The sequence below is a fragment of the Leucoraja erinacea genome, chromosome 39 (assembly GCF_028641065.1).
Source record: "Leucoraja erinacea ecotype New England chromosome 39, Leri_hhj_1, whole genome shotgun sequence".
Taxonomy (NCBI): Eukaryota; Metazoa; Chordata; class Chondrichthyes; order Rajiformes; family Rajidae; genus Leucoraja; species Leucoraja erinaceus.
The window spans coordinates 814297-827754 of NC_073415.1; the positions used below are offsets into that span (position 1 = coordinate 814297).

Below are 13458 nucleotides of genomic sequence, written 5' to 3' on the forward strand. Positions count from 1 at the left end.
CATGAGAGCAGCCGGTCCTTGCCCCACCCCACGGGGGCTCAAACGTGTGGAGTACTTGTGGTTGAGCAAGCGCCCGCTCAGCCGGAAGTATTCGTCGGACCCAGGCACCGTAATCCATCCTGGGAGCCGGCCCCACACAACTTGAGCCGCCTTTCCTCGACACCGTCCTGTACGGGCTCCTCCTCCACACCCTGCGCTTCCTCGCCCTGGTCCACCGTCCGGACACCAAGTGGCGATCGGTGTTGCCTTTCTGGTCGCGAGGGGGGGTCCCTCTAAGCAGGGATTCTCCCCCTCTACATTGGGGACCTGGGGTGGAGGGTATTGCACCGAGGTGTTCCCTGCAACCTGTTTCTCTCGCAGTTCACAGACTCGCCAACCGCCTGCCACTGTTGCGGGCTGGAAGAGTCTGTGTACCACGTGTACATGGAGTGCCTGAGGCCGCAGCCCCTGTTCCAATACCGAAAGGGGCTGCTCCTTGCCTTATGGCTGCATTTCACACCCACCATCCTCATCTTTGGACACCCAGTGCGTAGGGTAGAGGGCAGGGCTGAAGATGTCCTGGTTGGGTTGCTCCTGGGCCTGGCCAAGCTGGCCATCCGTGAGTCACGGTGCCAGGCGGAAGAGGGCTCTGCGCGCTGTCCACGGGTACCCTGGGGGATTTCCTGGACCGCTGGGCACCGCGGGGAGTGGAATTCATCCTTGATGTGGGATTGGAACATAGTTGTATAATAGTTCATTTAGTGTATTTGTTTGACTCGTGTTATGGTGGTGGGTTTTGTTTTGTGTTTTTGTGTGCTGTGAATATTATTTTTAATAATTGATTAAATTATTTTTGCTTAAAAAAATAAAATTAAAGAATGTCAAATAAATGAAGGGTGTGATGGTGCAGCTAAGTGCTGGATGTGTCATAGAATCATCCAGTCCAGTTTGGCCATGGTGACCAAGATGCCCCATCTACGCTAGTCCCTCAAGTGTCTTTTAAATGTTATTATAGGACCTGCCTGAACTGTCCCTGGCAGCTCATTCCATATACCCGCCATTCCCTGATTCCATTTAAATCTTTTCCCTCTCACATGTCCTCTGCATCCTGATTCCCCCTGACCTGGGTGAAAGTCTATGTGCGTTTGGACAGTTCTGTCCGTTCTCTCCCATCCTTCCTCCTCACCCACTCCTGTTGCCGTGCAAAACGCCTCTCAGCCCCCGATCCTCTAGCTCATCTCCTACACTGCCACGCTCTTGCTATCTCCCTGCTCCGATCTCCAGGAAAGCAAAAATAAAAATCGCAAACTGGCAGATGATGGAAATGTAAGATAAAAACAGGAAGTGCAGGAAATGGCCAGCATGTCGGGCAGCATCTGCGGAGAGAGAAACAGTGGCAGTGTTTGGGGTTGAACACCTTTAGTCAGCTTTTTTAAATTTTGATTATTTGGGCACCATATCTGAGGATGGATGTGCTGGCTCTAGAGAGGGTCCATTAGACAATAGGTGCAGGAGTAGGCCATTTGGCCCTTCGAGCCAGCACCGCCATTCAATGTGATCATGGCTGATCAACCCCGTTCCTGCCTACTCCCCATATCCCCTGACTCCGCTATCTTTAAGAGCCCTATCCAGCTCTCTCTTGAAAGCAACCATAGAATCTGCCTCCACCGTCCTCTGAGGCAGAGAATTCCACAGACTCACCACTCACGGGTTTACAAGACTGGCCCCAGGAACGAGTGGGTTAACCTATGATGAGCGTTTGACGGCACTGGTCCTCTACTCGCTGAGACAGAAACTCTATCGCTGCGCCAACATCTGCGATCTATATCTCTAATTCACTCTGGGAGCCCTTGATGTGCTGTTTGTTCCTTTGTTCACGGGCCTCTTGCTTGCATGTTGAACTTCCAGCCTAGGATCTATGTCTGCTCCCAGTAAGCCCCTGGAGAGGCCATCTTGCCAAGCGCTGATATAAATCTGCTAATTGCTAATTGCCGTGTTTCAGAGCGAATATCGTTTGCCTCGAGCACAAGTCAAATTGAGTTTGTCATCATATGTACAATTCAATGAGATACACGTGTAATGACAATCTTGCTTCCAGCAGCATCCCATAGACTCAGGCAAACACAGACCATAATGTCATTTATGAATGTTTACTTCAATTGTATGCGAATTGAGCCCAATGTGACTACACCGACCAACATGCCCCATCTACACTAGTCCCACCTGCCCACACCTGACCCATATCCCTCTGCACCCTAGCGGCATAAACAATGACTTCTCCAAATTCCGGTAGCCCCTGCTGTCTCCTCCCCTTCTCAGCTCTCCCTCAGCCCTCGGGCTCCTCCTCTTCCTTTTTAATATAACCATATAACAATTACAGCACGGAAACAGGCCCTACAAGTCCGTGCCGAACAATTATTCTCCCCTAGTCCCATCTACCTGCACTCAGACCATAATCCTCCATTCCTTTCCCATCCATATACCGATCCAATTTATTTTTAAATGATAAAATCGAATCTGCCTCCACCACTTCCACTGGAAGCTCATTCCACACAGCTACCACTCTCTGAGTAAAGAAATTCCCCCTCATGTTACCCCTAAACTTTTGTCCCTTAATTCTCAAGTCATGTCCTCTTGTTTGAATCTTCCCTACTCTCAATGGGAAAAGCTTGTCCACGTCAACTCTGTCTATCCCTCTCATCATTTTAAAGACCTCTATCAAGTCCCCCCTTAACCTTCTGCGCTCCAGAGAATAAAGACCTAACTTATTCAACCTTTCTCTGTAACTTAGTTGCTGAAACCCAGGCAACATTTCCTTTCTTCTCCCCACCCCTCAACCCTACATCAGTCTGAAGAAGGGTTTCGGCCCGAAACTTTGCCTATTTCCTTCGCTCCATAGATGCTGCTGCACCCGCTGAGTTTCTCCAGCCCTTTTGTCTCCCTCTAAACCTGTTACCAGTCTAAATGCTTCTTAAACGTTGCGAGATTACCTGCATCTTGTAAAGAAAGATTCAGAGGGGTGTGACTAGTAGTGTGGCCAAGAGGATGTTCCTTGTGGTGGGGTAACCTGGAACATGAGGACACGGGCTCGGGATAAAGGGACGTCCATTTTGTTGTGAACTACTGCAACGGTTGTTACATTTTCTGTACGTCGGGAGTGTGGATTGGAGATTTGGTGCAGATCAGGAACAAGGCGAGATCAGAGATCACATCAGCCAACAACACGTTGAGTGGTGGAGCAGGCTGGGAAAGCACTAGTGCTCCTGTTTCTTGTACTTTTTCAATCAATTCCTTTAAATATTTCATTGTTATTGGTCTCACCTCACACTGCATTGCCCCCCTTGAGAACAGTTCTTTCCCAGCCGTATTGGCTACATCCATCTACTGAGTGTGTGGGGCCTGTAATTTTAATGAAGGGCTTTCTCTGAAATGGTGAATGCTGAACCACTGCACCATCCTGAATGTTCAATGGTTGCTTTATGGTCATGTTTAGCAGGTGCAGGGATTTTTCGTGCATACAGCTCAGCAAAACTATCTCAGCCTCAGAGGGCGGTGGAGGCCGGTTCTCTGGATACTTTCAAGAGAGAGCTAGATAAGGCTCTTAAAGATAGCTGAGTCAGGGGATATGGGGAGAAGGCAGGAACGGGGTACTGATGGGGATGATCAGCCATGATCGCATTGAATGGCGGTGCTGGCTCCTTAGGCCGGATGACCTACTCCTGCACCTATTGTCTATTGTCTATCCCTGCACATTAGCGCAATCAGCTCCAGTCAGTACAGAACAACCCACTGAGTGCATATGCAAGAGAATGCGGTTGCTTTTCTCCTGTCCACTGAGAAGGGGAAGTAGAGGGTGGAGGTTGGTGCAAGGATTGGGCCCCATATCTGAGGAAGGATGTGCTGGCTCTGGAGAGGATCCAGAGGAGGTTTACAAGAATGATTCCAGGAATGAGTGTGTTAACATATGATCAGTGTTTGACACCACTGGGCCTGTACTCACCGGAGTTTTGAAACTTGAGGGGAGACCTCATTGAAACTTACAGAATAATGAAAGGCCTGGGTAGAGTGGATGTGGAGAGGATGTTTCCAGTGGTGGGAGAGTCTAGGACCAGAGGTCACAGCCTCAGAATTAAAGGGTGCTCTTTTAGAAAGGGGGTGAGGAGGAACTTCTTTAGTCAGAAGGTGGTGAATCTGTGGAACTCATTGCCGCAGAGGGCTGTGGAGGCCAAGCCAGTGGATAGTTTTAAGGCAGAGGTTGACAAATTCTTGATTTGAACGGGTGTCAAGGGTTAGAAACATAGAAAATAGATGCAGGAGGAGGCCATTCGGCCCTTCGAGCCAGCACCGCTCTCGCTATGGGGAGAAGGCAGGAAAATGGAATTAAGAGGCAGAGATCAGCCATGATTGAATGGTGGAGGAGACTGGATGGGCCAAATGGCCTAATTCGACTAATATAACTTGTGAACTTGTGTGTTTGTGAACTGGTGTAGTATTTTCCAGCAAGCTTGAGCTCAGCGGGGCAGCCCCACCATTGAGCTGGTGATTCCAGGATCTGGACCAGTTTCCGACACAAATACAAGGGACATGCAGGGAAGGGAGGGATATGGATTACGTGCGGGCAGATAAGATTTGGCCTTGGCATCATAGTTCGGCACAGACATTGTGGGCGAAGGGCCGACTTCTGTAAAGGAAGGAACTGCAGATGTTGGTTTACACCGAAGATAGACATATAATGGTGCCTCATAGGGCGGTGGAGGCTGGTTCTCTGGATGCATTCAAGAGAGAGTTAGATTGAGCTCTTAGGGATAGCGCAGTTAAGGGATATGGGGAGAAGGCAAGAATGGGGTACTGATTGTGGATGATCAGCCATGATCACATTGAATGGCTGTGCTGGCGTGTAGGGCCGAATGGCCTACTCCTGCACCTATTGTCTACTGTCTATTGTCTATAATGCTGGAGTAACTCAGCGGGACAGGCAGCATCTCTGGAGAGAAGGAATGGGTGATGTTTTGGGTTGAGGCCCTTCTTCAGACTGGCCAGTTCCCTCACTGTACTGTTAATAATAATAATAATAATAATAATAATAATAATATATTTTATTGTCATTGCACATAAGCGCAATGAGATTTGGTATGCAGCTTCCATCCAATGTCATAACTGTTCCATGTTGAATGCAAATCCCACCCAATTTGCTGAAGTCCTGAATTTAATTAATTGTGGAGCGAAAAGGAAATGTTGATTTTAAACATCCGTCTGCTTTGCTAGTGTCTACTAATAGAACCTAGAACATCGAACAGGACAGCACAGGAACAGGCCATTCGGCCCACAATGGCTGTGCTGTATGTGAATCATGTTAAACTTATCTCCTCTTCCTTTACATGATCCATATCATAGAAATCTGGCTTGTAGGGCCTACTCTCTAGAATTTAGGAGATTGAGAGGGGATCTTATAGAAACTTACAAAATTCTTAAGGGGTTGGACAGGCTAGATGCAGGAAGATTGTTCCCGATGTTGGGGAAGTCCAGAACAAGGGGTCATAGTTTAAGGATAAGGAAGAACTTTTTTCACACAGAGAGTGGTGAATCTCTGGAACTCTCTGCCGCAGAGGGTAGTCGAGGCCAGTTCATTGGCTATATTTAAGAGGGATTTAGATGTGGCCCTTGTGGCTAAGGGGATCAGAGGATATGGAGAGAAGGCAGGTACGGGATACTGAGTTGGATGATCAGCCATGATCATATTGAATGCCGGTGCAGGCTCGAAGGGCCGAATGGCCTCCTCCTGCACCTAATTTCTATGTTTCTATGTTTCTATGAAACATAGAAACATAGAAAATAGGTGCAGGAGGAGGCCATTCGGCCTTTCGAGCCAGCACCGCCATTCATTGTGATCATGGCTGATCGTCCCCTATCAATAACCCGTGCCTGCCTTCTCCCCAGATCCCTTGACTCCACTAGCCCCAAGAGCTCTGTCTAACTCTCTCTTAAATCCATCCAGTGACTTGGCCTCCACTGCCCTCTGTGGCAGGGAATTCCATAAATTCACAACTCTCTGGGTGAAAGACTGTGGCCCCTGGTTCTGGACTCGCCCAACATTGGGAACATTTTTCCCGCATCTAGCTTGTCCAGTCATTTTATGATTTTATAATCCTTGCATTCCTTGCATATCCAGGGTCCTGATCTGACACATCACCTATCGATTTACTCCGGAGAGATGCTCCCTGATCCACTGAGTTACTTCCAGCAATTTGTAGCTGCCTTTTTTGTCTAGCTAAAAGTCTCTTCCATGCCATGATTGTATAGAGTCCTAGAGTGTGGAAACAGGCCCTTCGGCCCAACTTGCCCATACTGGCCAACATGTCCCACCTACACTAGTCCCACCTGCCTGTGCCTGGTCCATATCCCTCCAAACCTGTCCTATCCATGTACCTGTCTAACTGTTTCTTAAACGTTGGGATAATTCCAGCCTCAACTACCTCCTCTGGCAGCTTGTTCCATACACCCACCACCCTTTGTGTGAAAAAGTTACCCATCAGATTCCTATTAAATAATTTCCCCGTCACCTAGAACCCATGTCCTCTGGTCCTCGATTCCCCTGCTCTGCTCAAGAGTCTGTGCACCTACCGATCTATTCCTCTCCTGCGCTCCATGGAATAGAGACCCAGCCTACTCAACCTCTCCCTATAGCTTACACCCTCTAGCCCTGGCAACATCCTCGTAAATCTTCTCTGAACCCTTTCAAGCTTGACAATATCTTTCCTATAACATGGTGACCAGAACTGAACACAATATTCCAAATGCGGTCTCACCAACGTCTTAGACAACTGCAACATGACCTCCCAACTTCTATACTCAATACTCTGACTGATGAAGGCCAAAGTGCCAAAAGCCTTCTTGTCCACCTTATCCACCTGCGACACGACCTTCAAGGAACTATGCACCTGTACTCCTAGATCCCTCTGATCCACAACACTCCCCAGAGGCCGACCATTTACTGTGTAGGTCCTGCCCTTGTTAGACGTCCCAGAATGCAACCGCTTTGCAACGTGATTGGCCCTTAGTTGCTCCCTTAATCGGTCCAGGACTCCGTTCAGTTTGAGGCCATTTTAAGATGGCGATGAACACTGAGCATGTCGGTGGAGGAACAGCACCTCATATTCCGCCTGGGCAGCTTGCATCCTGATGGCATGAATGTTGAATTCTCCCAATTTTGCTAGCCCTTGCTGTCTCCTCCCCTTCCTTAACCCTCGGGCTCCTCCTCCTCCCCTTTTTCCTTCCTTCTCCCCTCCCACCCCCCATCAGTCTGAAGAAGGGTTTCGGCCCGAAACGTCGCCTATTTTCTTCGCTCCATAGATGCTGCTGCACCCGCTGAGTTTCTCCAGCAATTTTGTGTACCTTCCTTATTTTTAAACTTTGGCCCCTGGTTCTGGATGCTGTAAGGTAGACACAAAAAATTGGAGTAACTCAGCGAGGAAGGCAGCATCTCTGAGGAAAAGGAATAGGTCAAGACCTTGTTTTAGACTCCACAGAGTGGGAGCAGCGAGAGAGGGTGTTGCAGAACTTGTAGTGGAGAGAGGAGGAGAACTTCTTCAAAGTAGGCTTACCTTGAGGAGATTTTGCAGTGGAACGGACAAAATATGTAGGAAGGAACTGCAGATGCTGCTTTAAACTGAAGGTAGACTCTGGACTCCAGATTGTCAAAGCTGCCACAACCAGACATAAAACCAGTTTTTATCCACGAGTAGTTGCTCTACTCAACAGCCAAAAATCTGTAGCCTCCCTTTGATCTGGTATTTTGTTGGTTCACATGCTTGAGCAATGGTGTTTTATCATTAATGTTTTATTATTATTAATGTTTAGTGTTTTCTGAGTCATTCGTAACTGTCACTGTATGTCATGTTGTTACTTGTGGGCGGAGCACCAAGGCAAATTCCTTGTATGTGAATACATGGCCAATAAACTTACTTACTTACAAAGTGCTGGAGTAACTCAGTGGGACAGGCAGCGTCTCTGGAGAACAGGAATAGGTGATATTTTTGGTCGAGCCCCTTATTTAGGCCATTTGTTGGGTGCCTCATGGGACAGTTAGTGTGTTAGCAGGGCCACGTGTATTTTGACCAAGTAGTCCATGTGTAGTCTGAAATGATGATGAGAAATGTTCTTTCCTCAGTTCCCCAGGTGTAGACATGAAGACTTGCCTGGATGAATGCATGATGGCCATGAACATGTTCCTCAACAACCAATTCAGCGAGAGCCTTGAGGTGCTGAAACCAAGGTAGGATCTTCCATGGTTACCACTAATAAAGAGACCCGGGTTCCATCTTGAATACATCTTGTCTGTACGGAGTTTGATCGTTCTCTCCTTGACCACGTGGGTTTTCCCCGGGTGCTCCGGCCTTCTCCCACGCTCCAATTACCTGTGGGTTTATAGATTAATTGGCTTTAGTAAAGATTGTAAATTGTGTGTAGGATAGTTGTGGACTCAGTGGGCTGAAGGGTCTGTTTCCACGCTGTATCTCTAAACTAAAAGATGTGACCTTTTTTGCAGACAGTTCAGTGGTAATCTATACATTGGCAATCTATACAATCATACCAAGTATAAGAGTGTAAGTTAATAGTCCAGACTGAATCCATACAAAAGAGTCACCATGTTTTATGTACCCTTCAAGTCCAAAGATAAATGCAAAATGCTGGAGTAAAGCCCCTGTTCCACTTTCCCGAATTACTCCCGAATTCTCCCGAGTTTTCCCCTTGATTCAAACTCGGAGATGCCCGCCGTAGGTACTCCGGGCTATTTTTTTTACTCGTGGACATTTTTCAACATCTTAAAAAGGGGATATGGTGGGAAGGCAGGAACGGGGTACTGATTGTGAATGTTCAGCCATGATCACATTGAATGGCGGTGCTGGCTCGAAGGGCCGAATGGCCTATTCCTGCACCTATTGTCTATTGACCTCTTCTTTCCATACACCCACCACCCTCTGAAAGCAACAGTTGCCCCTCAGGTTCACTCTTCTTCAGTCTATGTCCTCTGGTACTTGGTTCTCCTACCCTGAATAATAGACTCCCTATTGAGTTCCCTCATGATTTAATACACCTTTATAAGATCACCGCTTAGCGCCCTGCGCAGGAAGGAATAAAGCCCTAGCCTGCCCAATTTCTCCCCTATAGCTGAGGTCCTTGAGTTGTGGCAACCTCATCAATCTTTGCTAGACAAAAGTGCTGGAGAAACTTAGCGGGTGCAGCAGCATCTATGGAGCAAAGGAAATAGACAACGTTTTGGGCCGAAACCCTTCTTCAGGTTAATGGAGGGTGGGGGCGGGGAGAAGAAAAGAAAATGGAAGAGGAGGGGCCCGAGGGCTGAGGGAGAGCTGGGAAGGGGAGGAGACAGCAAGGGCTACCGGAAATGACAAAGTGTTTAAGAAGGAACTGCAGAACATTTGTCTACCTTCGATTTTCCACCATCTGCAGTTCCTTCTTAAACATCATAAATCTTTGCATTCTTTCCAGCTTAATGCCATCCTTCCTATAGCAGTGTGAATAAATCTGAACACAATACTCCAATTGCAGCCTGACTAACGTCTTTTGCAACTGCAACATAATGCTCCAACTTCTATACTCAAAAGGATGCTGGTTTAAATCGAAGGTAGACACAAAATGCTGGAGTAACTCAGCGGGACAGGCAGCATCTCTGGAGAGAAGGAATGGGCAATGTTCATCCTATACTCAAGTACTCAATACTCAATACTGGCAAAAACGGGAAAGCAGACTATTATCTAAATGGTGGCCGATTGGGAAAGGGGGAGATACAGCGAGACCTGGGTGTCATGGTACACCAGTCATTGAAGGTAGGCATGCAGGTGCAGCAGGCACTAAAGAAAGCGAATGGTATGTTAGCTTTCATTGCAAAAGGATTTGAGTATAGGAGCAGGGAGGTTCTACTGCAGTTGTACAGGGTCTTGGTGAGACCACACCTGGAGTATTGCGTACAGTTTTGGTCTCCAAATCTGAGGAAGGATATTATTGCCATAGAGGGAGTGCAGAGACGGTTCACCAGACTGATTCCTGGGATGTCAGGACTGTCTTATGAAGAAAGACTGGATAGACTTGGTTTATACTCTCTAGAATTTAGGAGATTGAGAGGGGATCTTATAGAAACTTACAAAATTCTTAAGGGGTTGGACAGGCTAGATGCAGGAAGATTGTTCCCGTTGTTAGGGAAGTCCAGGACAAGGGGTCACAGATTAAGGATAAGGGGGAAATCCTTTAAAACCGAGATGAGAAGAACTTTTTTCACACAGAGAGTGGTGAATCTCTGGAACTCTCTGCCACAGAGGGTAGTTGAGGCCAGTTCATTGGCTATATTTTAGAGGGAGTTAGATGTGGCCCTTGTGGCTAAGGGGATCAGGGGGTATGGAGAGAAGGCAGGTACGGGATACTGAGTTGGATGATCAGCCATGATCATATTGAATGGCGGTGCAGGCTCGAAGGGCCGAATGGCCTACTCCTGCACCTAATTTCTATGTTTCTATGTTTCTAAAATGCTGGAGGAACTCAGTGGGACAGGCAGCATCTCTGGAGAGAAGGAATGGGTGACGTTCCTCCTATACTCAATACTCTGACTGATCAGGACACATTTGGAATATTGTGAGCAGTTTTGGGCCCCATATCGGAGGTGGGATGTGCTGGGCTTGGAGAGGGTTCAGAGAATGATCCCAGGGATGATTGGGTTAACATATGAAGAGTGTTTAATGGCTCTGAGCCTGTACGCACTGGAGTTTGATAGGATGAGGGGGAATCGCATTGAAACCTACTGAATAATGAAAGGCCTAGAGTGGATGTGGAGAGCAGGTTTCCAGTAGTGGGCCTAGAACCAGAGGCCACAGCCTCAGAATAATAGGACAGACCTTTAGAATGAAGATGAGGAATTTCTTCAGCAAGGTAGTGGTGAATCTGTGAAATTCATTGCTGCAGATGGCGGTGAAGGCCAAGACATTGGGTATTTATACAGCAAAGATTGATAGGTTCTTGATTAGTAGGGGTGTCAAAGGTTATGGGGAGAAGCCAGGAGAATGGGGTTGAGAGGGAAGAAAGATCAGCCATGATTGAATGAAAGAGCGGAACTCGCTGTCAAAACATGCAGGGACAGGGGATACAATTTTTTGGCGCACACACACCCACACACACGCACGCGCATGCGCGCGCACACACACACACACACACACACACACACACACACACACACACACGCACGCGAGGCTTCGGAGACTCAATCCAGCGCTAAAAGCGGAGATTTTAAAATTGGGATGTCCCCCATTTCTCAAAACATGGGGGGGACGTGTCCCCTCTGGCCCCCCCGGGTTTTCCGCCCCTGATTGAATGGCGGAGTTGACTCGGTGGGCCAAATAGACTAATTCTGCTCCCATGTTTTCTAGTTTAGAGATACAGCGCGGAAATAAGGCCCATTGTGTCCACGTCGGCCAGCGATTCCCGCACATTAACACTATCCTACACACTAGCGACAATTTACAATTTTCACCAATGCCATTAACCGACAAACCTGTACGTCTTTGGAGTGTGGGAGGAAACCGGAGCACCTGGAGAAAACCCACGTGGTCACAGGGAAAATGTACAAAACACCGCACGGACAGCACTCGTGACCAGGATTGAACCCGGGCCTCTGCCGCTGTGAGGCAGTAAAGTTGCCGCAGAGCCAATGTCAGATAGTCTGATGGCTGAGAGCCAAGATTCTTCGATATGCCACGTTCACCTACAAAGCATGAATGTTTCCAGAGGTCGGGATAGTCTCCGTGATGGAGAGTACCAGTAGACACGGCCTGGGAGGAATGGCGTGGGTGTAGAAACTCCCCTCCCCTCCCCTCCCCACCCCAGCTTGTAGGTGGCAGCTGCAGCCAGGCCCTGCTGACGTGGACTCTGGTGTTTGCTCAGAATCTCGTTTCCACCTCCTTTAGCAAACGAGCAGTGCTCGACTTGTGCCTCAAGTGTCAACACTAGCTGCATTGTCTGTGCTTATCTGTGCCTCCCTCAAACAATGCTGCCTGGGGTTAGACATTAACAGAATCAGGAAGCCAGGAGTTTATGTGGAAGAAGGAACTGCAGATGCTGGTTTAACCCAAAGATAGACACAAATTGCTGGAGTAACTCCATCTCTGGTGAGAAGGAACGGGTGATGTTTCGGATCAAGACTCTACTAAAGATTTAAGCCCCTGTCCCACTTTCCCGAATTACTCATGAATTCTCCTGAGTTTTCCCTTTGATTCAAACTCGGAGAATGTCCGTAGCAAATCCATAGGAGGCCTAAAGGGGCAGTCCCACGACCATGCGACCTGCATGCGGCAAGCGCGACCAAAGCGGAAGCGGGGGCCGCGTGGAGGTTGAGTGAGTGACGTGAAGTTCGAGCGAAGTCAGCGGGAAGTTCGCGCGTGACGTACGGCGTCGAGACGCAGGGCACGCCCGTCGAGGCGGTGCGTATGGCGTTGAGGCGGCTGCGGGCCAGCAGGCCGTTGCCGCGCGGAATTTCTGAACACGGTCAGTTTTTCGGAGCCCCGCGCGATGTCGGGACCAGCTCCGCACAACTCCATACGGTTCTGGCGATCGAAGTGGGAACGGCTCGAAGGCCTTACGGCTCAAGCGACCACTTGAGGTCGCGCTTGCCGCATGGAGTCGCATGCTCGTGGGACAGGCTCTTTAGTAGTCCGTAGATATTTCGTAGCGGCTCGTAATGCCAGCCGTAGGTACTCGGGGCATCAGGTAAGTCGGGACGTTTTTTCAGCATGTTGAAAAATATCCACGAGTAAAAAAAAAAAAATAGCCCCGAGTACACAAGTCAAGTCAAGTCAAGTTTATTTGTCACATACACATACGAGATGTGCAGTGAAATGAAAGTGGCAATGCTCGCGGAACAACAAAACACCCAAACAAATTATAAACACAATCATAACACACATATTATTTTACATAATAAATAATAGAAGGAAAAACGTTCTGTACAGTTAGTACCTGGTGAGAAAGGCGTTTACAGTCCGAATTGCCTCTGGGAAGAAACGGCGGGCATCTCCGAGTTTGAATCAAGGGGAAAACTCGGGAGAATTCGTGAGTAACTCGGGAAAGTGGGACAGCGGCTTTAGTTTGAAGAAGGGTCTCGACCCGAAAAGTCACCCGTTCCTTCTCTCCAGAAATGCTGCCTGTCCCACTGAGTTACTCCAGCATTTTGTGTCTACAGCCAGGAATTTATGATGTGGCTTTATGTGTGAATTAAATGGCAGCATGGGATTGTGGTCAACTTGAGTAATAAAACAGAGGCTGCGATCTAATTGGCTTTACGAGCATGAACGTAATGTGTTTTGCTAATGTGAAGGAAGAAGCTGCTTTCGGGGAGGGAGGCGAGGATCGAGGGTGTGATCTTCAGATCGCAGATCAACCATTTTAACGGATTAAGTGCCTTCGCTCTTCCTCATTACA

At 48.2% G+C, this 13458-nt stretch overlaps 1 protein-coding gene across 1 annotated transcript in view; it reads left to right on the forward strand.

Moving 5' to 3' along the window:
* LOC129714462 (tetratricopeptide repeat protein 39A-like) overlaps positions 1-13458 on the forward strand; it is a 113268-nt gene that overhangs the window by 35684 nt on the left and 64126 nt on the right. The window contains 1 exon segment of the mRNA XM_055664067.1: positions 8147-8251. Within this exon segment, the coding sequence (XP_055520042.1) occupies positions 8147-8251 (105 nt within the window).